General features: G+C 44.9%; 1 protein-coding gene across 3 annotated transcripts; it reads right to left on the reverse strand.

The window, feature by feature from the left end:
• Nucleotides 1-1,095: 1,095 nt before the first annotated feature.
• MKRN1 (makorin ring finger protein 1) lies at nt 1,096-25,280 on the reverse strand. Of its 3 annotated transcripts, none has more exons than XM_090287586.1 (8): nt 24,899-25,280; nt 17,549-17,677; nt 7,186-7,415; nt 6,504-6,712; nt 3,465-3,679; nt 2,585-2,695; nt 1,895-2,033; nt 1,096-1,527 (listed from the first exon to the last, which is right to left on the reverse strand). In XM_090287586.1, the coding sequence occupies exons 1-8, from the start codon at nt 25,069-25,071 to the stop codon at nt 1,315-1,317; spliced, it is 1,419 nt and encodes a 472-aa protein (XP_090143712.1). In that variant the 5' UTR covers nt 25,072-25,280; the 3' UTR covers nt 1,096-1,314. The 3 variants fall into 3 exon arrangements, with proteins under 3 accessions (XP_090143712.1, XP_090143711.1, XP_090143713.1); XM_090287585.1 differs by having other exon boundaries at nt 6,504-6,733; nt 24,899-25,279; XM_090287587.1 differs by lacking the exon at nt 24,899-25,280 and adding an exon at nt 24,657-24,727 and having other exon boundaries at nt 6,504-6,733.
• Between the last annotated feature and the right edge of the window lie 1,235 nt (nt 25,281-26,515).

Here is a 26,515-nt window from a genome sequence, read left to right on the forward strand (position 1 = left end):
AGAGCAGTAGATGGGGCAACTCAGGAGCATCTCCAAGTTATTTTCAGGGAACAGAGCAACAAAATGCAAGCTGAATTTTCCAATCAAGGAATTCTAGTAATTTAGCTTGTCTTATGGATTACCGCCCCCCCCCCCCCGCCCCTTTAGTGGAAAAGCATACCTTATTACTGCAAACCAATTACTCCACTACAAGAAACACCTGAAAACATAGTTTGGAATCACATCTGTCTACCTGCAAAGCACAGGGATGGAATGAGGCAAATACCCACAGAAACAAACACAAAAACCCCACAACAAAACCCCTCAAACAAGGACAAAGGTTTGTCAAAAAGTGCCTGGACAGAAAGGTTAGATCAGGAAGCATTAAATACAACAGTATCCAAGACCCAGTTTGTGGCAATAGATGGGATAACCGGATGGTTTTAACCTCTATGGCTGAGCCCATTTATGTATAAAGACAAAGCTAGCACTGCTCCATTCACAGCGACCAACACCACTTTGTCCTGTGAGATCTATTTGCCACACTAGGCAGAAACCACTAAACCAAGGTTCCCACCAAGGCTAAGAACACTGCATCTACGCAGGGATGAGCAGCTTAGCACATCCTTACACACTCACACAAGCCAAGTCTGTCAGCTCTTGGGAGTCAACTTCCAACTCTGCATTTCTTTTATAGTGTTCTTCCCAATTTTCTACCATACTATAATCACAGTAAAAATCTCAACACATTCACACCTGGTTATAGTTACCCAGTAGTTTATTATTTGTGTGCAATGAAACAAGAGACCCAAACCACAGAACAAGTGCAGGGGGCTGAGGACTGCAGGGGAGGGCCCAGATATAAAAACACACAAGTGCAGATTTCACCAGAAACCTCAAGTATCCACCTTGGAAGTGTGTACTTGCCACAGTCCAGATCCTTCACCCGTCACCCCTATTCTTGGATGCCAGTGGTGTGACTTTGGAACCTGGGGTCCTCAAAATGAGTGCAGGGAAGTCCATAAAGAATACCCGCCCACTGTGTGCATTTGGTTGAAAACAGATGCAACAAACCTACACTTACTGTCTGACACTGAAACTCATGTTACAAGAAAGAAAAAACTAACTTTAAGGTTTATTTTTGTAACTTTTTTAACCAGAGAAAACAACATACTCCTGGGGGGGGGAAGGTCAGGGATCCAGAAGACAGGCCCTGGGTAAGTGATCACGACAGCACCTGGAGGGGCGCGGCCTGCCGGGGGACAACCCCGGGCCCCGCCCCGGCGCTGGGGGACCGCCCGTCTGAGGCTCGGCAGGCCGGGCCGCGCACAGCTGCTATAGATCCAAGTCATAAAAGTCTTCCAGCTCATCCTGAAACAAGTCCCACTCGTCTTCAGAGTCTGTCAAGTCGTCGTCCCCACCTGCAGCCAAAAGCATAAGCAACATCTCGCCCAGCTCAAAGGTGACAACCTCTTCTTCATCGTGGTCAAAGGGGATGCTGTTCTCTCTTTCCTCAATGAGCTCCCAGAAGTGGCTCCTTCGTTGGGCCTGTAAGAAACAAGGCCATGATAGGGAGGGCACTGTCCAGCAGTATCTTCTAGTCTCTTGTCTCTAAGGCAAAGCGTCCAGCACACCAGAGGGCATGACGAACCAGACTTCTTATTTAGGGTTTCCACTTTACCAATTCCTCCCCTCTGGTTACTCGCAGCGAAAAGGTTTAGGCTAGAGCTCTAAGCGTTCTACTTTCCTTTCACGCCCCCCCCAGTTGGCTGGGGTCGGTCTCCTGCGTCACTACTCTAGTCTCGCTCCCAGACCTGAGCGTTACTAGCTCTTCTCCTTCCCCTGACCCCAACCTGAGCGGGACACGACTGCTACCGTGGTATTTCCCCTTCTTTAAAAAAACAGTGAGAGTTACCCGGTATCTGCTTGATGTTCCCACTTTCTGTCTCTGTGGCTCCTCTCTACGGCCATCAGGGTAGGCATGCTTGTAAAAACAGTTCCCTCCAAATGGGCAGCTCCCACGTCCTTCATCAAAATACCTGCACGCCTTGTTGCTGGAAAGGAAAATATCGCAACCCTTATTCACAGTGGATTTCAGGTGTGTCTGCGACTATCATCCAGGGTTTCTGTAAACGGGGAGGGATGGAACCGGCGTGCCAGTCACAGCCCTCCCCATGGCGTGTTCTTAAAGGTACGTGCGCTAATGCATGAGACACGAACTAGAAACAGGTGCTCTGACCGAGGCTACACTGCTTGACAGCTCTACCACCGCAGATCCAGCAGAGAAAATCTTCTAGAAAGCCCCCACACAAGAACAGAGGACAACTGTGACATGAACGCAGAGTAAGGCGCGGCCCCAGCCCTGGGGCTTTAGCCGCCAGCAGTACAGACTTCATTATAACGCAGTCCCTTGGCACGAACCCCAAGGACTGTGTTATAGCAAGACACATAATGGGCGTTACCAAGGGTGAAAAAATAAACCGTCCTGGGAAGTAAAAGAAAGGGTAGGAAGGAGGTAGGAGTATATAATGCAGCACTGTTCTTTTCAAAGGGAACCCAAGCTCCGCCGGGGTCGAAGCTTGAGAAAAGGCTGCAGTGCTCATACCTCATTGCCTCCTTGTATTTCTGAATGAGTTTCTGCTTCTCTTCTTTCTCCTCCACCCAGTACTCACTTGGAATGACAAAGTTAGATGTGATCCGGCATTCGGGGCAGGACCTGGGAAACAATGAACAGGCTGCAGTGCAAATTCCCCTTCACAGGCCCACTCTGCGAGGACACACCCTGGTGTGCCTCCTCCGGACCTAGACTCAACAGGAAGGCGAGTGGGCATCTCCTGAAGGGCTCCAAACACTGCCACACACTGACCATTTTTCTGAGGCAAGACAATCCCCTCTATAGGTATATGCAATTCCATGGCTAGCCAGTTCATTAAAAATAGAACTTAAGATTAAAAAAACAAAAAACAAAAAACAAAAACAAAAAACCAAAAACAAAAGAAGACATTTCACACAGACTCCTTTTTCTTTCGTTGAAATAAATTTATTTCTTGTAACTTTGCTCTGTTTCGGTTATGTCGTTTTTGTTCAGTTATGAGAACAATCTTTAAAGGATGGTGGGTTGTTGGCTAGCTTAATGGATGGAATAGGAACGTGGAAAATGTAAAACGTCAGGAAACATACATTCAGAGCTAGGCAAGTTTGTTCACTGAGCCTGAACAGGCTAATCCGTTAAACACAATCTCCTCAGAAAAAGCACGAAGATTCTACTAACTGATACACAGGGTTTCCTCATTCAAATAAAAGATATACCAACTAACCTAGAAGCTAGCTGAAATACAAAGAAGAAATCCCAATTAGAAGAATACCCCAGTTTCAAGATAAAATGCATGCATTTAAATGCGGTCCATCTGGTTGAAAGTTGGCACAAGATACTAAATTCTTCCCCAAAACAGAAAGCACAAACGAGGGCTGGGGAGGAGCCTCACTTTATGATCTTGCTCTCAAATTGCTTAGCGCTCCTCCACTTGCGAATACACTTGAGACAGTAGATGTGGTTGCAGTTGGAGAGGATCCCGAAGCGGCGCTCGCTGGGGTTGGCCTTCTCGTAGACCACCTCCATGCAGATCCCACACACCTTGTCCTTGCTGCGCTGGACGGCGAACGAGAGCTCCATGTCCTTCTCGTGGGACTCAATGCAAGACTGAAAGAAGCGAACAGGTAAGTGTAGTTGAGTCACTGAATGATCCAAGGCTTCATCTTGACAGTTAATGACTCATAGGCAGAGAACCAAACACTCAAATGAAAAAGTTAACGTTCCCAATTTGACATCAAAAGCAGCTTTGTGCGCAGGTGAGTTCAGACACATGGGCACTTTGGACTTGACATTACTATAAAGTCATACAATGAGCACTCAACTTCAGGAGCCCGGGGAACAACAAACAAAACGAACAGAACTTTCTCTGTCCTAACCCCCTACTGAAATCCTCAGCAAGGACACTTGTTCGTACTAAGTTTGACTTTTCTGGTTTCTAGATGGAAAAAGCAATTAGGACTCAGGCCCTAATTTACAACCTGTCAGAAAATAATTTATTAGGTGATAGCTATGCTCCAGGCACATAATTCACACATTAAAAAAGCTTTATTAATACCCCGGTTGGTGTGGCTCAGTGGATTAAGCGCTGGCCTGTGAACCAAAAGGTCACCAGTTTGATTCCTAGTCAGGACACATGCCTGTGTCGCAGGCCAGGTCCCCAGTTGGGGGAATGTAAGAGGCAACCCACTGATGTTTCTCTCCCTCCTTTCCTCTCTATAAAAATGAATATTTTTTTAAAAAGCTTCATTGAAATACAATTCACATATCATAATTCATTCATTTAAACTGTACAATTAAATGATTTCTGGCATGTGTAGGGTTGTGCAATCACCATAATCAATATTAAACTGTTACAGTGTGGTGATGGCTATAGGGAGGTGGGTTTAAGAGGACAAAATGGTAATGGAAAAAAGATTAAATTAAAAAAAAAAAAAAAAAAGGTTTTCTTACCCCAAAGAGACCCCATATCCACAGTGGTACTCATCTCCCCTTGAACCCCTTGGCCCTAGGCAACTACTAATCTGTGTGTTTGCTTATTCAAACAGTTCATACAAATACATAACCTGTGACTGGCTGTGTTCACTTAGCATATTTTCAAGGATACCTATGCAGTAGGATGTATCAGTATTTTGTTTTCTTGCTGCTCTGTCGCATGGATAGACCACTATTTATTCACCCACTCATCAGACGGCCATTTCAGTAGTTTCCACTTTGGGCCTACCGTGACTGATGCTCCCACGAGCACACCCACACAGTTTTTGTGGGGGCGATTCATAAGTTTTATTTTAATTGAGGTATAGCTGACATAACATTGTATTACAAACTTTATCCACAGGAAACACGCTAATTGTAGGAAATGCAAAAAAGCTATAGACAAGTCACCCACAATCCCACAGAACTTCCTTTCAGTGTATTTTAGCTTTTCCTAAGCTTTTAAAAAAATAGTCCTAAGAGGTAGGCACTAGTATTCCCTATAGATAAGAGGAAAGACTTAAGGGAATCTAACCTGCCTATAAATTCACACAGCCAGTATTCTGCGAGGGCAGGATTCAAACCATACCTGTGTCTCACACCACGCTTCACCCCTCCAGCAACCCAATTAATTTTAATTAAATAGGGATAATAATGATTATAAACAAACTTTGCTCCAACACTATAGTTTGTAATACAATGTCTTCTCAACAAAAAGACATTTCATGCTGCAAATGGGCTTAAAACCATAGTCTTAAGCCTTGATTGTTGTTTTTGGGAATATGAGGTGGTGCAGTTACTGTGGTCAGGGTGGACAGTTGCTCAGAATGGAAGCAGTCACCTACCTACCATAATCCAGCCGGTTGACTTCAAGATACAGTAAAACACAGGTCCACAAAAACTTACATATATGAATGTTCATGGCATTAAAAGCCAAGAGGTATGACAATACAAATGTCCATTAACCAATGGAAAACAGAATGAGGTCTAGCCATCTGGTGGATTATTCTTCAGCCATAAAAAGGAATGAAGAACTACATACTACTACATGAACAGATCTTCACATGCTGTAATGTTTAAGCCAGTCAGGAAAGGCCAGATGATTCCACTGATATGAAATGTCCATGCAGACAGAAAGATCAGCCATTGCCAGGAGCCAGAGAAAGGTAGAATGGAGAGTAATGAAGCTAACAGGTATGAGGTTTCTTTTTTCATTCATCACCTCCATTTTCTCTCTCTTTTAATATTTTATTTATTGATTTTACAGAAAGGGGAAAGGAGAGAAACAGTGATTTGTTGTTCCACTTATTGATGCATTCATTGGTTGATTCTTGTATGTATGTGTGCCCTGACCTGGGATCAAATCTACAACCTTGGTTTATCAGGACAATGATCTAACCAACTAACTACCCGGCCAGGGCTGGGTATAAGGTTTCTTTTAGAGAGGATGAAAATGCCCTAAATTTAGAAAGAATGGTGGTGATAATGGTTGCACAACTCTGTAAATTTATATTTTTTTAAATTAATGAAATGTGCATCTTAGAAAAGCTGTTATTTAAAAAAAAAAATGTGCCCTGGCTGCTGTGGCTCAGTGGATTGAGTGCTTGCTGGCCTGCGAACCAAAGGGTCACTGGTTCAATTCCCAGTCAGGGCACATGCCTGGGTTGTGGGCCAGGTCCCTAATTGGGAGTGCCCCAGAGGCAACCACACATTGATGTTTCTCTCCCTCTCTTTCTCCCTCCCATCCTCTCTCTCTATATATAAATATCTTAAAATATATAAAAATAAAAATAAATAAATAAAAGAAGGGAAAAAAGCACAAAGTGTGAGGTCCTTGATTTCTTGATAAAACATTCAAGCCCAGAAAAGAAAATATCCCTACTTACTGGTAACCACTCAGTTCACCAAATGAAAATACAGTCCTCACACCTATTAACACGGCATCTCCCTGCAGACTTACTTTTATGTGTTGTGACCTCTGGGCAGCATCCACGGGGTGGAGGACCTGCAGCCCACAGAGATCACAGGCGTCGCCATGGAGATACACACAGTTCTCCCCATAGCGGCACTCTCCAACAGCGGCGTAGGGGCAGAGCTGCTGCTTTGTATCCACCGCCGGCGGCTGCTCCTTCTCCGAGTCTTCCTTGGTCACTGAGCCCTGCAGGGGGGCTTCAGTGCAAGAAGGGGTCGCTGAAAATGTTTAAGAGGGTGGTAAAGGTCCACAATGGGTAAGGCAGAGAAACTATAAGGTAACTTGGAATCTAACTGAAAAGAACCTCAATTAACTCCAAAAGTCTACTATCCTGACTTCCTTACTCTTGGAAGAAGTGAACTTTTTCTAATGCTGATATTTCCGAGATCAGGCTTGTAAAAAGGGGGGTGGGGGAACTTTTAAGTATCTCTTGTGCAACTGTACGGATAAAAGGAGAGGCTTCAGGTTTTCAACATTCTAAATTCGATACTACGGGGATTCAAAAAGCTTCCTTCACTCCATTGGTAAGTCTCAGGTAATCCAATTTAGACTATTAAGGTCAAATACATGTGAAGACGGGCAACTGGAAGGTCGTGAGAACTCAGCTAATTGATGAACTACTGAACTACTGCCTAGCCCTCAACTTCTTTGTATTCTTCCAAATACTCACTACGGCCACAGTAGGGCTGCCCGGGAACAAACTCAATGGCATTCACCCAGTCTTCTGAGCCTGCTCCTACAGTTGCAAAGTTTGAATTTCTTGACTCAGCCTCGCCCGTATTCATTTCAACAATCGGTCCAACTACTGATGGGAGACTTGAGGAAGCAGCAAGGGACGATTTTGCAGTTAGATCTGTAGCGGTCGCTTCTTCCTGTTTCAATGGTTTGCTGTGTTCATATCTTAAAAAAAAAAAAAGAAGAGTAAAAGTCAGTGGTCACTGTGTCAAACCAGAACCCTCTAGATGGGATAATATATTCCCTGATCCTTTCATTGGGTTCTTTTCAAACTGCTGTGCATGTGGGAAATTGCTAAAAGGCAGATACCGAATTTCTAAGTCTGGAGTGGAGCCCATGATTCTGCATGTCTAACAAGCCCCACATGGTGCTCATACAGGGACCACACTTGAGTAGCAAGGTCAGAGGCCAGGGCAGACAAAACTTGAGACTGTGGTGCCAAAACTGACTGATTACTTAAAGCCACACTGGCAGTGAAATTCAAATAGAAACGTGGGACACTTTACCAACACATAAATTAAATCACTAAACTTCTCATGCATGCCAAAATAATTTCTGCCAATCAGACCACTCCCCCCCCAAAAGTATAATTTGGATGCATTTACACTGGCTGTCTTTTGTTTTATCGGCCACTGTCGTTTTATTTGACAATCTAAGGGAAAAGAGGTCAGTGTCCCTGACTAACTCGTAAGGTATTGCTTGTTCTAAAAATTCTTAACACCAGTTGAAAATTGCCGACTTAATGGCGTCCTTTTCCAAATTCTTACCTTCTTTTCTATTGTATAATTATAAAAGAAAAAAAACCTATTTCCTTCAAGAAGCCACTTTCTGCCTGAGAAAATTCTCAATTCTTCGAGCATTTTAGGCTGAGTGATTCAGATACAATAATGATGCATGCAGTAAATCTAAATTGTTACAACTTATAGGATGTATCTAGTAGTTCTTGTAATTAGTTACTTAATTGGGCAATACTAACATGGGTCAACTACGTATGTTTACAGCTAAAAAAGAAGTAAAAATCTAAAAAAGAAGTAAAACCTAAAATTGCTGAGCTGGTTTTTATCGTTATATCATCTCGAACCTTTATATACTTACCTAGCTTTAAGTAACCTACTTTGCTTTGTGGTACAAGTAATTTGAGTACCCTGCTATCAGCTACCAAGGCCCGATGCATTTTATTCCATAGCCTGGAATCATGCAAACCGAGGGAAAGAGCCATCAGGAACATGCTTTCACTTTTACCACCTCACTTCCTCATCCCAAAGTGGGAAGGAAGTCTTCTTTCATTGTTTTAGGTGTGACAGAAGATGTAATTGTCAAGTAAGTGGAGCCCCAAGACTAACGTGAACCTAAAGCTGCTTCATACAAGACAGCAGCCGTGGCCAAATCCAGCTATTGATACTTAAACAACATTTAAAACGCAGTTCTTTGGTCTTTGCGCTAGCCACATTTTCAAGTGTTCCGGAGCTACATGTACCTAGCACTTGAAAAAACAGTATTTAAATGTAGATTAAGAAATTAAAGAACATATGTTCTCAAGTATGCCTATTTAGGCGGTTATTCCTGCAGTGTAGACCTACATAAAATGTTTCTGAAGTAAAGATTTGTAAGCACTAGGAAAATAAGACAAATAAAGTAAGCAAGACTTCCAGTCAAGATGGCAGCGTAGGCAGACATCGCTTACCTCTTCGCACAAGCCCATCAAAATTACAACTAAAATATAGAACTGTCACTCAAAACCGTCAGAAATAAAGTGGAATATAAGTCTGACCACAACAGAATTAAAAGGAACCACATCCATCCAAACTGGTAGGAAGGGTGCAGAGGTCTCTCTCTCACCTATGTGTGGTGGATTAAAATTCGGGAGAGGCCCTGGCTGGTGTGGTGAGGTGGACTGAATGCTGGCCTATGAACCAAAGGGTCACTGGTTCGATTCCCAGTCAGGGCACATGCCTGGGTGTGGGCCAGGTCCCCCAGCTGGGGGCGTGCGAGAGGCAACTGGTCGATATCCCTCACACATTGATGTTTCTCTCTCTGTCTTTCTCCTTCCCCATCCTTCCCCTCTCGCTAAAAAACAAAATCTTAAAAAGATTCTGAAGGCCTGTAAAACTGTTAAAAAAAAAAAAAAAAATCGGGAGGGCTATCTCGGGAGCGAGGAGTCCCAGCCCCACACCAGGCCCCCCAGCCCAGGGTCCCAGTGCCAGGAAGAACCTAACTCCCCACAACTTCTGGCTGCAAAAACCAGCGGGGATTGAGTTGGTGGAAGAAATTGCTGGAGACCCAAGCAGTTCCTCTTAAAGAACCCACAGAGGGACTCACTCCCTCTGAGCTCCAACACCAGGGAAGCAGCTTGAAAGGCACCAGTGGCATCCAGGGAGGAACTGAAGTGTCTGGCATCAAGGCTGGCAGAGGCCACTGTCTTTTCTAAACCCCCTCCCCACAGAGCAGTCCAGCTGGTGCCATACTGAGACTCCACCACCTGGCTGACACTATCCTACCTGCCCTGGAGATACTGAGACTCCTCCCCTCCCAACATACAGTCCCACCCAAGCTGCTTTTCCATATGAATGGCTGGTCTGGGCTCAGGCTTCCTAAAGCCTATCAAACAAGCAACAGACACCCAGTGAGGACCAGATACAGCACTAGCAGCAGCCAGCCTAGACTCACAGCTTCGCTTTGCCTGACACTCTCCAAGTCTAGCACAAGTAGCAGCCCTCTCAGAATGCTTTATACCCCAGGCAGAACACAGGTGGGGGCTGACCTTGGCCTGCACCACCTGGGAAACCTAACTGCACACTTACAGACCACATCAGAGTACCAACCCCTGCCCCTGCACAGCTGATGAACCTCCACGGAGATCAGAGGTTGGTGGTCAGTGGTCACAGCCAGAACTTGCAGCTGACTGGCCTGGTTAAATCCCTTCCATTGATCTGCCTACAGCAACCAAGGCTCAAATACAAGAGAAGGGTGTACTCAGCCCACACGAAGGGCGCACCTCAAGTACCCAGCTTGGGTGATAGGGCAGGCTGTGCCACTGGACCCTGGAGGACACCTACTACATTAGGCCACACTACCAAGACGGGTAGTCAAAGCAGCTCTACTTAATACATTTAGAAACAAACACAGGGAGGCTGCCAAAACGAGGAGACAAAGAAACATGGCCCAAATGAAAGAACAGATCAAAACTCCAGAAAAAGAACTAAATGAAATGGAGATAAGCAATCTATCAGATGCAGAGTTCAAAACACTGGTTCTAAGGATGCTCAAGGAACTTAGTGAGGACCTCAGCAGCATAAAAAAGATCCAGTCAGATGAAGGATACATCAATTGAAATAAAGAACAATTTACAAGCCCTGGCTGCGGTGGCTCAGTGGATTGAGCATCGGCCTGCGAACCAAGTGTTACTGGTTCAATTCCCAGTCGGGGCACATGACTAGGTTGCACGTCAGGTCCCCAGTTGGGGGCACAAGTGAGAGCCAACCACACAGTGATGCTTCTCTCCCCTCTCTCTAAAAATAAAATAAACAAATAAATTATTAAAAAAAAAAAAAAAAGGAAGAACAATTTACAGGGAAACAACAGCAGAGTGAATGAAGCTGAGGGTCAAATCAATGACTTGGAACATAAGGAAGCAAAAATGCAACCAACGAGGACAATTAAGAAACAAGAATCTGACTTCTGGCCAAAATGGAGGCGCTGTGTCTCCCTCCACAACTAAGAAGGAACACAACTACCTCAAAACTAGAAACCACCAGAAGTTCCAGAAAATCAAACTGCATGGAAGTCCAACAAACAAAGATATAAAGAAGAAATGCTCATCCAGACAGGTAGGAGGGGCGGAGCGGGGGCAGAGAGGACGCGGTGTGGTGGCAGCAGCATTGGTGGCAGTGGCAGACCAGCAGAAAGTGCAGTCACACGTTTTAAAGTCAGAAAGGACACCTGGGGAGTGTTCCCAGCTCCTCACTGGACCTCACAGCTCAGGGTCCCAGCACCTGGGAAAATCAAGCCTCACTGCTTCTGACTGTGCAAACCAGTGGGGGTTGGGATGGAGGCAGAAACTGCCAATCTCAGCAGAGTCGCTTGTTTAAAGGGCCCCCATGGTCCTAGAGCATCCACAGACCCACCCACTCTGGGAATGACGGCCAGGGGAGCAGCTGGAAGAGCGCCAGTCCAGTGCGGAAGTGGGAGAGGTGCCTAGAAAAGGGGCGAGTGCTGGGCAGGTGGCATTGTTCCCTCTCAGACCCCTCCCCCACACACAGCGCCACAATGTGGTGAAACAGGTTGCCCGTTACTGACGAATCCCTAAGGCTCCATCCCTTACAACGTAACAGGAGTGACAGCTCTACCTGGGACGTGGAGGCAAACAAACACAGGAGCCTGTCAGAATGAGGAGACAGAAGAGTATGGCCAAAAAAGGGAAACGGATCAAGGTTCCAGTGGGAGAACTAAGCGACGAGGAGATAGCCAACCTAACAGATGAGGAGATGGACAACCTAACAGACGAAGAATTCAAAACACTGGTGATAAAGATGCTCACAGGCTTGACAGATATGCTTGAGTATGGCAAACACATAAGAGATGAAGTGAAGGCTATGCTAAGTGAAACGAAGGAAAATCCACACAAATCCAATGGTGAAGGAAAGGAAATCGGGGTTCAAATCAATGATTTGGAACATAAGGAAGAAAAAAAACAGTCAACCAGTGCAGAATAAGGAAGCAATAATTGAAAAAAATGAGGAAAACTTCCCAAATTTTGCAAAGGAGATGGACATACAGGTCCGGGAAGCACGGAGGGTCCCGGGCGAGCTGGACCCAGAGGGGACCACACCAGGACACATAATGATTGAGATGCCAAAGGTGAAAGATAAAGACAGAGTCCTGGGGGGCAGCAAGAGAGAGGCGGAGAGTTGCCTACAGGACTATCAGCTGATTTCTCAGAGGACACTTCGCAGGCAGGAAGGCAATGGCAAGCAATATTCAATGTGATGAAAAGCAACCAACAACCAAGATTACTCTATCCAGCAAGGCTATCATTTGGAATGGAAGGGCAGATGAAGTGCTTCCCAGACAAGGTGAAGCTAAAGGAGTTCATCACCACCAAGCCATATTATATGAAATGTCAGAGGGACTTACTTAAGAAAAAGATCAAAACTATAAACACTAAAATGACAACAAACTCACAACTATCAACAACTGAATCTAAAAAATAAAAACAAAATCCATCTAAGCAAACCAGAATAGGAACAGAATCACAGGTATGGCGATCATTTGGAGAGTTATCAGCAGGGATGGGGGAGGAGGGGAAATGGGGAAATGGTGCAGGGATTAAGAAGCATGATTGGTTGGTACAAAACAGACAGGGGAAGTTAAGAATAATATAGGAAAGGGTGAAGCCGAAGAACTCATATGCATGACCCATGGATATGAACTAATTTAAGGGGGGTGGGATTGCTGGAGGGAAGTGGGGTACTGAGCAGAGGGGAGCAAAGGGGAAAAAAACTGGAACTACTGTAATAGCATAATCAATAAAATACTTAAAATAAAAAAGAAAACAAAAAAAGAAACAGGAATGCAAAAAAATGAGGATAATTTAAGCACCCTCTGGGACAACTTTCAGAGGTCCAACATTCACATCATAGGGGTGCCAGAAGAAGAGAAAAAGCAAGAAATTGGAAATCTAGTTGCAAAAATTATGAAAGAGAACTTCCCTAATTTGGTGAAGGAAATAGACATGCCAGTCCAGGAAGCAGAGTCCCAAACAAGATGGATGCAAAGAGGCACACTCCAAGACACATCATAATTAAAATGCCAAAGGTGAAAGATGAAGAGAGGATCTTGAAAGCAGCAAGAGAAAAGTTAAGTTACCTACAGGGGAGTTCCCGTATGACTGTCAGCTGATTTCTCAAAAGAAACTTTGCTGACAAGAAGGATTGGCAAGAAGTATTCAAAGTCATGAAAAGCAAGGACCCACAGCCAAGATTGCTCTACCCAGCAAAGTTATCATTTAGAATGGAAGGGAAGATAAAGAGCTTCCCAGACAAGGTAAAGCTAAAGGAGTTCATCACCACCAAGCCATTATTATATGACATGTTAAAGGGACTTATTTAAGAAAAAGATCAAAACTATGGACAATCAAATGGCAAAAATACATATCTGTCAATAATCAAATATAAAAAAAAAACCAAAAGCAAACAAGAACTGAGACAGAATTATGGACAAAGTGTTTTGACGGTTGCCAGATGGAAGGGGGATGTGGGGGAAAGGGTGAAGAGGGGAGGGGATTAAGAAGCACAAATAGGTAGTTACAGAACAGCCATGGGATGTAAAGTACAGTATAGGAGATGGAACAGCCAAAGAACTTATACGCATGACCCATGGACATGAACAATGGTATGGGGATTGCTGGATGGAGGGGGCAAAAGGGGAAAAAATCAGGACAACTGTAATGGCATAATCAATAAAATATTTTTTAAAAAGAGCAAGCAAGAAAGAAAAAACAAGATTCCAACTGTAAAGGTGTTTTACTCAAAGACAGGTGTCAGGGGTAAACTATATGATGATGGAGGAGACTAGCCTGGGAGTTGAGCACTATGCAATATACAGATGTATCATAATATTGTACACCTGCAACTTGTGTTTTTAACCAATGCTACTCCAATAAATTTAAAACATGGTTCAGTAAAGCATGGACCTCCTTAAGAGCAGGGATGGCCAACTAGGCCCTCAGGCCAAATCCAACCAGAGCTAAGAATGGTTTCAATGTTTTTGTTTTTTAATAGTTTTATTCTTATTGCTGACACTATTACAGATGTCCCCATTTCCCCCTGCTGGTTTTGGCATTTTTAATGGTTGGGGGGAAGGAGAGACCCTTTGATGACACATAAAAATTCTATGAAATTCAAATTTCAGGGTCACCAAATAGTTTTGTATTAGCTTACATGCATCATCTATGGCTGCTTTTGTGCTGCAAGAGACCCCGGGCCGCAGAGCTAGAAGTATTTCCTCTCTGGCCCTGTAGAGTTAAGTCCCCCAACCCCTGTTTAAGAGGATTCTCACATCTCTTGAATTCAGTCCATGACAGTGGCTTTGTTATAGTTATTATTGAATGGATTATCACAGAATCACTAATCCTTTTCACCAAAAGTGTTAAGTGATAATGCTGAGGTAACACTGAAACAAATATTGAGCTTTTCTTTCATGTCTTACGAAGAAAACTTTGCTATGTACAGTGTCAATTTCTACCTAAGGACGTTTAATCAATGTTTCTTCCAGCTCTAAACATGAGACACTTTTCTCTCTGATTGGCTTGCAACTCCTCCCACCCCAGCACTCCAAGGTCTGTCGGTAAAGGTTTTAAGGTACTGGACTTAGCAGGCAGGTGCAGAGGGCAAACCCCTCCCTAACTACAGTTGTCAACCAAGGCCACACTGCCTTTTCCTCCGGGGGTTGTGTTCAGAAAGAAAGACTAGGAGTCCCAAGGGCATACAGGGGGCGGGGACAAAGGATGCCAGATGGCCTACAATGTACACAGTGTCCAAAGCCATGAGCCCTGGCCCACTAGGTAGCAGCAGCAGCAGCATCATGGAACACTGGTGGTACCACTTCTGAACTGCTGGAACTAGGATGCCATCTTTCGTTATAAACTATCTCCTGGGCACTGGCCAAGGCCTAGAAGATCCCTACTGATTAAGAATGAAAAGCAGATTAAGCCCCCAGGCATTAATTTTAACAACAAAAACCCACAAACACACACACACACACACACACACCCCAAAACAGAACAAACAAGCAGTCTTGGAACCAGACCCTCCGAGGATTCCTTCCTTCCCTGGTCTATAACCCTGTTCGTAATAATGGCCTGTGTCAGTCCGTCCTAGACAATCATCACCAAACTTTCCTTTCAGGCACAGTATTAACACACAGGTTTCCCTACTCCTTTCTCTTTATCCTAAGAGCTCTAAAACCCAGTTCAGAGCAGGATCTTTCCCCCAAAAGGGAGCTGTGTCCTTATTAAAAAGAACACTTAAAAAAAAAAAAAAAAAAAAAAAGGTAGTTCATTAGGTGACTCACATCTGCCTAAATGTCAGAGCCGCCCCCAAATAGGGCACCTACCATTTGTTCCCACTGAACAGTTAAGCTGAAAACGGGTCCCACACCCACTCCCGAGGAGTGCCATTTGGGACTGGCAAAGCTGCCTGAAAACCAAGCTGGTAACGCGGAGTCTAGGCCTGAACTCAAATTTCTTTAATTTAACCTTATTTCCCATCCGTTCCACCTATATGGTGTAATCCGATAAGCAGCACTTCTAAAATAAGAGGCCCATCTGTTAACCAGCCTTGCCCTTCACTCTGTCAGTCTCTTCCCTGGTCCTCTGCTGGGCACCTTAGTCTCACCCCCATTCTCAGTAACATTCAATTCCTCTCTTCCTAGATCTAGTTCACAAGAACTCTGAGTAGTCAGGAAAACCAGCTGCCCTGAAATTGAGCTGATCTAGGAAAACGTGCAGGCTGTTCAATTACAAAGAATTGCTCATTCAGAGTAGAATGGAGTTCTAACAACCTCTCCTCGCCTTTGATACTGTGACTCCAAAAAGGTCCATCGGGAGTTTTTGTGAGTGGTGTCACTTTTTCCCTCTCCAGCAATAATGCAGTGAAACAAATTACTGAGCAAATTATTGGCTACTAAACCCAGATTATCAGAAGTTCCACTTCTAAGCTCCTACACTCATATGAAAATAACCTTCTTTCTCTCTATTCTCACTAGACTTCCTAGTAAAACAGAGGGGGGATGACCCAACATTAATGTCCCACTCATCAATAACTTCTTAGTCTTTTGAACCCATCACAGTTCTTTTCTGATAACAGGACATTACCCAGTGGGCTATCTCTCGGGAGCACACCTATGTCTTTCTTCCCTCTCAGGTGTGCGTCTCATCCAGGGCTGACCCCTCAATCTGTCTCCAAAGGCCCCCTTTCTCTGCCTTTCCAGTGTGCTACCGCAGCAGCCCCACCTCGGCTCGCTCCTGTCACTGGGGCTTTTACTCAGTGCACCCACGCAGCGTCGCCCACCTCTTCCCAGAGCGGAGCCCCACCTAGGCTCGTTGCGGCTTCTACCCGAAGCCCCTCCTCTGGTTTCACTGTCGCTCCGCCCCTCCCCAAAAAGGTGGAGCCCAATCTCACTCCTCTGGCTGGACTTAGTGGCTTGCTTGCAACAGAATATAGTGGAAGTAACGGTGTGACCTCTGACACCAGGTCCTAAAAGGCCTTGTGGCTTTGTCCTGGCTGGCTCTCTTGTATCACTTGCCTTGGGGAAAGCTAGCTGTCAAGTGGGAGGCCACTGCTGGGACCCAGGGAAAGGTCCCCAGAAGTGAGGGACAAAACTCTCCTGCTAGCGGTCATTGGGTCATTGGAAAGGGATGCTCCAGCAGCGTCAGGCCTTTGGACGGTGGCAGCTCTGGCCAAAATCTTGACTGCAAACCTTGAGAGTCTGAGCTAAAACTGCCCAGGGAAGCCACTCCGCATTCCAGACCCCCACAACTCACAATGTTGTATTATTTTTAATCCGTTAAATTATGGGATAATTTGTGTAAAATCAATAAATAACTAATACACCTAGATAGTTCTGAACTGGGAATATAAAGAAAAGCTCCACCCAATTCTAAACCAGAACCTACTACTGCTAAATTGCAAGTTAACAGATTATGGTACCAATTCAATGAATGGTACATGAGATTACTTAATAACTAATCCCTCTTGGTTCTCTAACATCCTTAGACACTAGAGACATTCTTGGAGCATTTTCCTTAAATCTTAGCTTAAAATTAGCTTTGGGAGCTCAGGGAGTGTGTGTGTGTGGGGAGGGTGGGTGTCAGGTCGGGAAAGTTTAGTTGGAATGACAAGCCCTCTTAACTTGCAACCTAATACACTATCTAATGCCTGTGATCCATTTTCTCTCCATAATTCATATTAACAGACAGCAACTGAGAACTGTCCTGTTTGGTCCACCATGTACCTCATTCGGGGTTTAAAAAGGCAATGTAATATACAAACAGACCTTCACCACACCCCATCACTAGGTTTGTACAAGTTGCTTCTCAGGCATCCCCATATTACAAATTCATTTCTTAAGAAGAATATATTCCCTCCAGGTAAGAGCTCTGTCTGCACCAATATTCCTACGAAGACCTTTTCAAAACATTATTTAAAATCTATAAATGATAAGGCTTCTGGGATTATGTATTTTACCCAATTATTCGCCTACCCTGACCCCAAAACAAAACCAACTGATCAATAACTTACCTGCAGCGGTCTCCGTAAATACAGTACCCTCGCTGAAAATACTTGCACACTACGCCGTACGGACTGTCAGAGAGGTCGTGCGAGTAGCGGCAATTGTCTCCTTCCTTACAAACACCATGCATGAAATACCTGGGAGACAAAGAACCACAGAGCTGGATCAATAACTCAGAGCATTCACGACCAATACATTCCACCAGTAACACACTAGTGCCGTATCCTGAAATACACCCAGCTACATGCTACACAGGCGGGTAAACCGAACACCAGGCAAGTAGAGCTAGACTCTGACCATAAAGTTATCCGTTACAGGACCACAGGAAGGCTGCCTCTAGACACGTGGACCAGTTTAGATTTAAACTGTGAGGCTGTCATTAATCTTGTCCCTCCAGGTTAAGTCTGACCACTGTGCTCAGGTTACAGACCTAGCGGGGTGCCTTCTTATTTTTCACTAGCTTTACCCATAATGGCAGCTCTATCTGTAAAAACAACAACAACAACAAAAAAAACAACAATGGAAACTGGACCAGGGCAGACCACTGTGTGTTTCACTTCAAGAGACCATTCTGATTCTTTAAAAGCCACATGTGAAAACACAAGCAAAATTTGCTGCTTAAGTACAGACAAAGGGGTATCTATCACCTTTATGTTCTCCACTTGGCAGACAGTCGTTCCCCTGCCTGAAAGGAGCACACGGGCACTAACTCACATTTCCCCAAATCCAAGAAGCAGCGCATGGCTCAGGAGTTCCCGAGTGGACCAGACCAGCAGCATCAGCAGCACCCCGGGGACTTGCTAGAAATGCAAATTCTGAGACCTTACCTCAGACCTACCGATCTCAGACCTACCGATCTGTAACTGGGTGTGTGTGTGTGTGTGTGTGTGTGTGTGTGTGTGTGTGTGTGTGTGTGTGTGTGTGAAAGCGGGGCTCAGGCAAGCAGCAACCTGCTTATTTCTGGAAGTCACTGTCAATGAGGGAAGTGATAGGGTCTTTTAGTCTCTCTTGAGCAGGGTTATAAAGATTTAATTTGGTAGGCAACACCTACCCAAATATGCACCTCTGTTCATCTGGGGTAGGTAGAATATCAGTAAGCACCTTCCACTTGCCCATTGATTGGAATGATACATAGAAAATAGATTCAGTTACCTAAGCAGCCTTCAAGAAGCCTGCCCCCAATTAAAATGCAGAAGGTCCTATTCAGAGATTCCCTGAAAGTGAGCTTTCTGCTTACATCGATGTTTATAGTAGATATTCTGGTGGAAACTTGTCTTTAAGATCCTAAAATGCCCTAAGACTGCAGTCTATAACAAAACTAAAGACCATGGTAGGCATCCAAATTATAACTATAATGCTAATTTCAATTGTAATTAGGTTTAACTTAATTGAACTTGGGTTTGAACTTTTGCTCAACTACAGGACTATTTTCTGCAAGCTTTTAAAAAAACATTTATTTAATTTTGGGGGGGAGGGGGATAGGAAGGGAAACACCGATGTGAGAGAGAAACATCAGCTGGCTGCCTCTCACACGCCCCCAACCAGGGACCCGGTTTGCAACTCAGGCATGTGCACTAACTGGGAATTGAACTAGTGACGTTTCGGTCAACCCAGAGCATACTTTCTGCAAGCTCTGAAGCTGTTTGAGAGGCATATCACCCTATTCGAGTTATGCCACCATACCAAGAGATAACATTTTAACATTTGACTGCGTAAATGAAGAGATTAACATTTAACCAAACAACGTCAATGATAATTTAATTATAATTGCCACTACCATAATCGTGCTTTTAAGTATCTATAAAAGGATCCACAGTTGGAAACAGGTTATTCACTTGAAATAGTGTCAATGTTTGAACACCGTTGCTTTCTGTCCCACCCACCACCCCCCTTAACACTTTCACCCTCACATTCTAAACACAACAAAATTAACTATACCTTCATTATTTCTTTGGGGGTCAATTTGAAGTTGAGATGCATGTGATCTTTTTTTTTGTTTGTTTGTTTTTTAAATAAGGGCAAAGTTTATTTCTTTTTTAAATTTCTTTTTTATTTTTTAATAATTTATTTGTTTTATTTATTTTTAGAGAGAGGGGAGAGTAGAGTGGTTGCCTCTCACTTGCGCCCCCAACTGGGGACCTGACGTGCAACCTAGTCATGTGCCCTGACTGGGAATCGAACCCGCGACACTTGGCTCGCAGGCCGACGCTCAATCCACTGAGCCACAGCAGCCAGGGCCGAGATGCATGTGTTTTTAAGGCTTGATAAAATATCCCGCCAGCACCAGTGGCTCAGTTGGTTGGGCATTATCCTGCAAACCATCAGGGCACGTGCCAGGGTTGTGGTTTTTGGTCCTTGGTTGGGGGGCATTCAAGAGGCAACCCATCAAACGTTTATCTCTTTCTCCCTCCCTTCCCCCCCTCCTGAAAAATAAATTTTTTTAAGTTAAAAAAAAATTATCTACCTAGAGATCAAACCCAGGCACAATACTTGGAATTCTAGGTTTGTCCTTAAATCCAATTCTACCACAGCCTCATTCATTCTGCTACTGCATTTAGCTTTATGATGCTCTTCTTTATGTCAGGTTATATATTCCAGGAGAAACTGCGTGGCAGCTGACCTTAACCTTGTTTCTTCAGTAGCTTCAAGGACCTCAGCTCCCTAATTCCTACACTCTTCCTTTGCACTTTTCCAACACCTATACCAGTATTATTCTGACATCCAAGATGGGTGAAAACCTCTCTAGAACCCAAAATGAAAGAGTAAAATAAAATAGATCAGCTGGCTTGGAACAGTATACTGTGGCCTATTAGAATTTTTTGCCAAGGGCATGGTATAGCATATGATCGAGTGAAGGGGCAGACTTGGTGGGAGGTGGGGCTGGATGCTAGGAACAAGATTCTGCAGGACTTTGTAAGCCAAGTTATCTTAGAGCAACAGGAAACCATCATTAGGATATTTCACCAGAAGTGTCAGAATCAGTTTTAAATTTTGAAATATTACATTAGAGCCCTGAATGGTGTGGCTCAGTGGACTGAGAGCTGACCTGTGAACTGAAAGGTCACCGGTTCAATTCCCAGACAGGGCACATGCCTGGGTTGCTTACTGGCCAGGTCCCCAGCTGGGGGCATGTGAACTGATTGATGTTTCTCTTACACACCAGTGTTTCTCTCCCTTTCTTCCCCTCTCTCTAAAAAATAAAAATAAAACAATAAAAACATTACATTAAAGAGACCTATACATCATGCCACAAGAAGATTCTAAGTGACTGGAGTTTAGCCAAGAGAAGACAAAGGAATGCCCTTTTCCAGCACATTCCCGAACACTGTATCACAGACCTGGTGCACCATAAGGCCGAGAATACAACTACTCAGCCACAATGAAATAAAATAAAGGTCCCGAGGTCCACAATGAGCATCACTGAAGGAATTACAGCAGGCACAGTATCACCCGATACCATAGAACCAACAGAAACACTAGAATACGAGCCCTAATTAGTCACTGCCAAACACTAAGCACTGTTTCACATGGCTGTTTGGGACGCATGGTCTGGGGTTTTAGGTCCTTGCCTCGTCTCACAGTGATACTGACAATGTTGGTTACATACCCAGAATTATGGGGCAGTCCTCACAGGAGAATCCCTTCTTGCCAACCCACCACTGTGTAAGTCCACGAGAGATCGGCCCGATAGTAAGTTAGAAGAGGCAAAAGAGAAAGGCAACCCACTTCAAGGCTTTCTCCCCAAAACAAAACCAATCAAAATAAGGGCTTTTCTTTTGTTTTTAAATGCCACCACCACCATTGAAATTCACCTAATGCCACTACGTAGGCTGAGCCATTGATTTCTCAAGTTCCTTCCACCCTGCCCTGACTGGTGTGACTGTCGGTTGGACATCGTCCCACAAAGTGAAAGGTCACCAGCTGATTCCCGGATGGATTCCCGTTCGGGGCACATGCCTGGGTTGCGGGTTCGGGTCCCCGGGCAGGGCAAGTACAAGAGACAACCAACTGATATTTCTTTCCCTCTCCTCCCCTCTCTCTAAAAAACAAATAATAAAGTTCCTTCCACCTTGAAGTTCTGTGACTCTAGGCAGACATTATCCGGTAATAAATATAAATATAATGGACTAGAATCCCCTTACTGCTGCCCCTCTTGGAAACCTAAGCATGGTCACCAACACATTACAGGAAACGCAAACAGTAGCTTGTACAACAGAACCAAGCACCCTCACGGCACCTGTAGGTATCATAACAATCTCTTTGGGAACTATAGAAATTACAGAATATAATTAATTTGGCTTTTCATCACTTAATCTGTTACGTTTCTTACCTTGATACTTAACTTTTTTATGTATCCTGTTCCTCAAACTAGTTCGTAAATTCCTGGTGGTTAAGAACCATGCTTTATTCTGCTTTTATCTCTGAAGTACCTATACACATAATACATGTCTGCTTAATAAAAAGCATACAAGACAGCTAGCTGTCGTGGTGAATCATAGGGGCAGTAGCATGTTAACTTTCCTTTCCCAGGGTTGGATAATTTTTCAATACCATCCCTTCAAAACAAACAAACAAACAAACAAACAAACAAAAAAACCCTACAGAAGCTTAATAAATTCCAACTACAAATATCACAGAGCTTGGATAAAGATCTTCTGAAGAATTTCCTTCATTTTTAAGCTATATTAACTACACTTAAAATTACAATTTGCAAGTTACAGCCTTTTAAGTCGTCAAGTCTGAACCCCCACACATTCAAGGAAGCTAGACGTGACAGCATTTCCATTTCCCAGTCCTCCTCTAGTAATACGAAAAACGGCCTGGTGGGGGCAGCATAATCCAGTTCCTAGGTAAAGGTATATTGAGGTTTTTCTTACGCTGCAGAAATAAAACACAATGAAGTTAAGATTTTCCAGGGAAGTATTAAGAAAGTAGTACCCAACGATACAAATGACCCTGAGCAATTAAAAACAAACATCCATCTAACTTCTAACTTCTAAGTGAAGAAAATAGCCTTAGTCAAAATCCTACATGTAAGGGGGAAATGGGCACAAACACTAGGACACATCATTTTCTTGAATTCTCTCCAAAGGAGGTGTAGCGATCCAAACACATGGAAACACTGTATATCACTGCATTTCTGCAGTGCCTTGACTATCCAGCACGCTTCTGTTGTTGGCAGCGATGCTTTTTCTACTGAGTGACTGAATGAGGTAGTCCCAGAGAGACAAACCCACATCCCCGTCAATCCTTTGTCTCTGCTCATCTACAAGTTGTTTTTTTTTTTTGTTTGTTTGTTTGTTTTAATGAAAGCAGATGAATCTTACCAGTACATATTAAAGCGGGTAATTTCAGGTGTGGCTTTATCAACATCAATTCAAGTGTGTACTGAGCAAGCCCTACAGACAGGATGATAAAACAGAGCCCAGCTTTCAGAGCTCAAGCCTAGAAAAAATGAAGATACATATTTGAAATTCCTCGTTCAAAAGATTTTAAAGATCACGTTGACACCTAGAATGACTGAAAACAATGCCAAGCATTAAAACCCAAGACATACATAACTAAACTGTGCATCTATTTTTATATAAAGAACAAAACTCTGCACATCTTAGCCTGTAAAGTACTTTCCCCCCAATACTAGACCCCTCAGCTATGTAAACTTAAAAACATAAACAGTTGGTTCATGGGCAAAGAATTTCCACTGGTCAAGGAACAGCCTAGAATAGTCATTAACTCAAAAGATCCTAAAGGCAGGCAAAGAGCGATGATGATTAGTTTGATAAGTTCTGTTTTGAATTCTGAGGTTACCGGTGAGGAACTAGAAAAGGGGAAGCGAAACACAACTCGGAAAAGCACCCAACAGAGAGGGGAAAGGAGAGCGAATATAGAAAGTGACAGTGAGTTCTGTGCAGAGATGTACAGTTGGGCTCAAGTTACAGACGCAGGACAATAAAAAGTATGTCAGGCCGGCGAGGGGTTTTCTAAACGACATTTAAATTGGAGATGGGAGGGAAATGGAGACACTGTATGGGGCGTCCTTAACGAAGCCACACGTTCAAGGGAGATTGTTTTCAGAGTATGGATGTAGGCTGTGACTGCAGGGTGAATGGCTGGAAAGTAGTTACACTGGCTTTTTAAATTTTTAAAACATATAAAGCAACTGCAACATTGCAAAGAGAAATAAAATAAACAGATTCAAATAATTAGTTACATGAACGGAATTTTTAAATTCTCACTTTGGGGTTACGGTACTTGATTTCATTCTTAGGAGCTACCTGAAACAGCGTTTCTCCTTTCCCCAACCCGCTATTGAAAATAAACGCAATTAAGCTTATCCTTCGTGCCTTATTGCGTCACATTAACGACTGGAAGGGCTTCAATCTTGCTAATACTAGGACAGCGAGTTCTGTAGACTGTGAATATCTTTACGTTTGCGTATCAAAACGATCCCACGCAAGTGAACACCGGAATCTCGGTTGGATTTTTGCAAACGAAAGCTTCTACTGCTACTGATCACATTTTAAAAATCCAAGGATAACATCCAATTAAATGCCTTAATCTTGTATGTACAGCTTGATCATGTTTAACATGCGCATACACGTTCGTATAGCCGCCACCCACTGATCACTTATTTTTAAAAAACATTTCCATCTGACAACGAAACCAAAACAAAACCTCTGCCTTCGGGAGCGAGAAAGTCTGTCTGGCTCCCTTCAGAGGAAAAGAAAGAGGCGTGGACTTCAAAAGACAGACATTTCGCCCGGGGAGGGGAAAACGTAAGGCGAAGGGCAGGACCCCAGCCCCGGCACTCCGTTCTAAGACAAAGCTCAGAACCGCCAACCGCGATAAACATACAAAGAAGAAATAACAAAAGCGACTTGTCGCGGCAGGGGGTGGGGGCGCGGAGACGCGAGCGGCCGTTACAAACGGATGACACAGCTGCGGAACTCGGCAGCAAGGCCACTTCGCTGAGACCCGCGGCGGAGCTCCCCGGCCCGGCAGGCGCGCAGGGGGCCGGCCCGCAGCGACACCAGCCCCCCACCCCTCCCAAACCCGCAGAGTTGGAGGCAGGGGGCGAGGGATCGGCGACAATGAAAGGAGGGAGGAGCCCCCTACCTCTCCCTCGGCGCGACCTGCCGCACCGCCGCGAGCGCGGAGAGCGGCTGACGGCGCGGCTGCTCGGCAGCGGGGACGCGCGCGCCGGTTCGCGGCGGGCGGCGGCGGTTGACGCAGCGCGGGCAGCGAGGCCGAGGCGGCGAAGCGCCGGCCACCCGCTTGCTCCGCCCGCCCCTTCCTCCGCGGCATCGCCCCCCCGCTTCCCCGCGCCGGTGCCGGTGCCGATCGCCGCAACGGCTCACCTGCAGGTGACCTGCTTAGTCCAGCCGCCGCCGACGCCTCCCCCGCCCCCCGCCCCCGCGGACGGGGAGGTGACTGTGGGGACAGGGGTGGGGGAGCCCGCTGCCACCAGCGCCGCTGCCGCTTCTGCTCCTGATGGTTTGGCTGTTGTTCCGGGAGCTGCAGCCTCCGCCATTCCTGTTTATCCCACACAGCAATGGCACCGGAACTTCCGGATCACATAGTTCCGGTCCGGCTGCGGGCAGGAGAAGGCGGCGAGACGAGGGGAAGGGAGAGGAAGGAGACAGAAGCGCCGGCTTGCTCCCTCCGACACCGCGACGCGTCTCGGAGCGGTCTCGCCGCTGGAACTGCCGGCCCGAGCCGGGGCGCCCGCGACCCGCCTCCAGCGCCCTCTGATTGGTGGACGAGGCCGCCGCCTGAGAGGGGCGGGACGAGGGCGGGCCTCCGCCTGGTGGGCCCCACCCTCCACTGCCCCCAGGCCCCGCTCCAGGGAACCAAAGTCCAAATTTCAACACGTGTATCACTCACTGACCCTGGGCAAAGCTTCCTAACAGAGGCTGAAGCAGTGGGAGGGAGCGGGGATTTGGAATCTGGATTTGAATTCAGACTTTACCACTTACTGGCTCTACCAATTACTAGCAGTATGAACCTCGGCTAGATACCCATTTTCTCTGAACCTCAGTTTCCCCGTCTCTCAAAGGGGGTGATAGTAGGCTCTACCTCGTAGGGTTGTTGTGAGGGTTATAAGACAACCATGGCAGTCACCGAGCTTGGTGCCTGGAGCCTAGTCAACAGTAAATGTTCTCTTTCATTCCTCCAATCAAAGGTGTGATCGCTAAGCCCAAGAGACCAGCGTGGTAGCTCAGCAAAAGTTCTGGAGACTTATCTCCCTATCTCCAGGCTTTTCCCATTCCTAGCTACTTGTCTTTGACCAAGTTACCTCACTTCTTAAGTGCTCCTGCTTCCTTTACCTCTAAAAATAAGTTGATACCGCCCCAGCCCGGTAGCTCAGCTGGTTAGAAGAGCGTCGATCCCCTACGCCAAGATTTCTGGTTCGATCACGGGTCAAGATATATATATATATATATATATATATACACATCAACCAGAGTACATCAATAAATGGAACAACAAATTGATGTTTCTCTCTCCCAATTCCTGTCTAAAATAAAAATATTTTGAAAAAAATAAATAGCTCTACAATACCTACCCCAGGCGAATGAGATAATTAACTGAGTCCATGTAAAAACTTGATCACCGTGCTTCACACTGCAGTTAATACTTAATCGATAACAAAAGGTGTCTGAAATATCCAAACTTCAAAGAGTTATTTTTAAAAATAGGGAAAGTAAAATGTTTCCAATCCTATTTCACCATTAATGCCCATTCAGTTGCTGCACATTAAATCCTGAGCTCCCATAGGCAGTTTTTTCATAAGCTCTTCTGTAGTTTCTACCTTGAGAAAGTGAAAATCCGACCCACTGATAATCAGATCACAATGTATCCAAGACACAAACCACACAGCGACAATGTTTTTCTCCCAATGCCACACACATCGAGGCTGCAAACTGACTAGCAATGCCTTCTTTTGAGTCATTACAGCTTTACTACTTCATTTC

The sequence above is a fragment of the Furipterus horrens genome, unplaced genomic scaffold, assembly GCF_987537825.1.
Source record: "Furipterus horrens unplaced genomic scaffold, mFurHor1.1.pri manual_scaffold_9, whole genome shotgun sequence".
In the NCBI taxonomy this organism is placed as follows: domain Eukaryota; kingdom Metazoa; phylum Chordata; class Mammalia; order Chiroptera; family Furipteridae; genus Furipterus; species Furipterus horrens.

Coding starts and splice junctions, on each gene's coding strand:
- MKRN1 (XM_090287585.1), bottom strand. CDS start 25,071: ATGGCGGAGGCTGCAGCTCCCGGAACAACAGCCAAACCATCAGGAGCA. Junction 17,678..24,898: donor ACTAAGCAGGTCACCTGCAG/GTGAGCCGTTGC, acceptor TTTGTCTCCCAG/GTATTTCATGCATGGTGTTT. Junction 2,034..2,584: donor AAATACAAGGAGGCAATGAG/GTATGAGCACTG, acceptor TTTCCTTTCCAG/CAACAAGGCGTGCAGGTATT.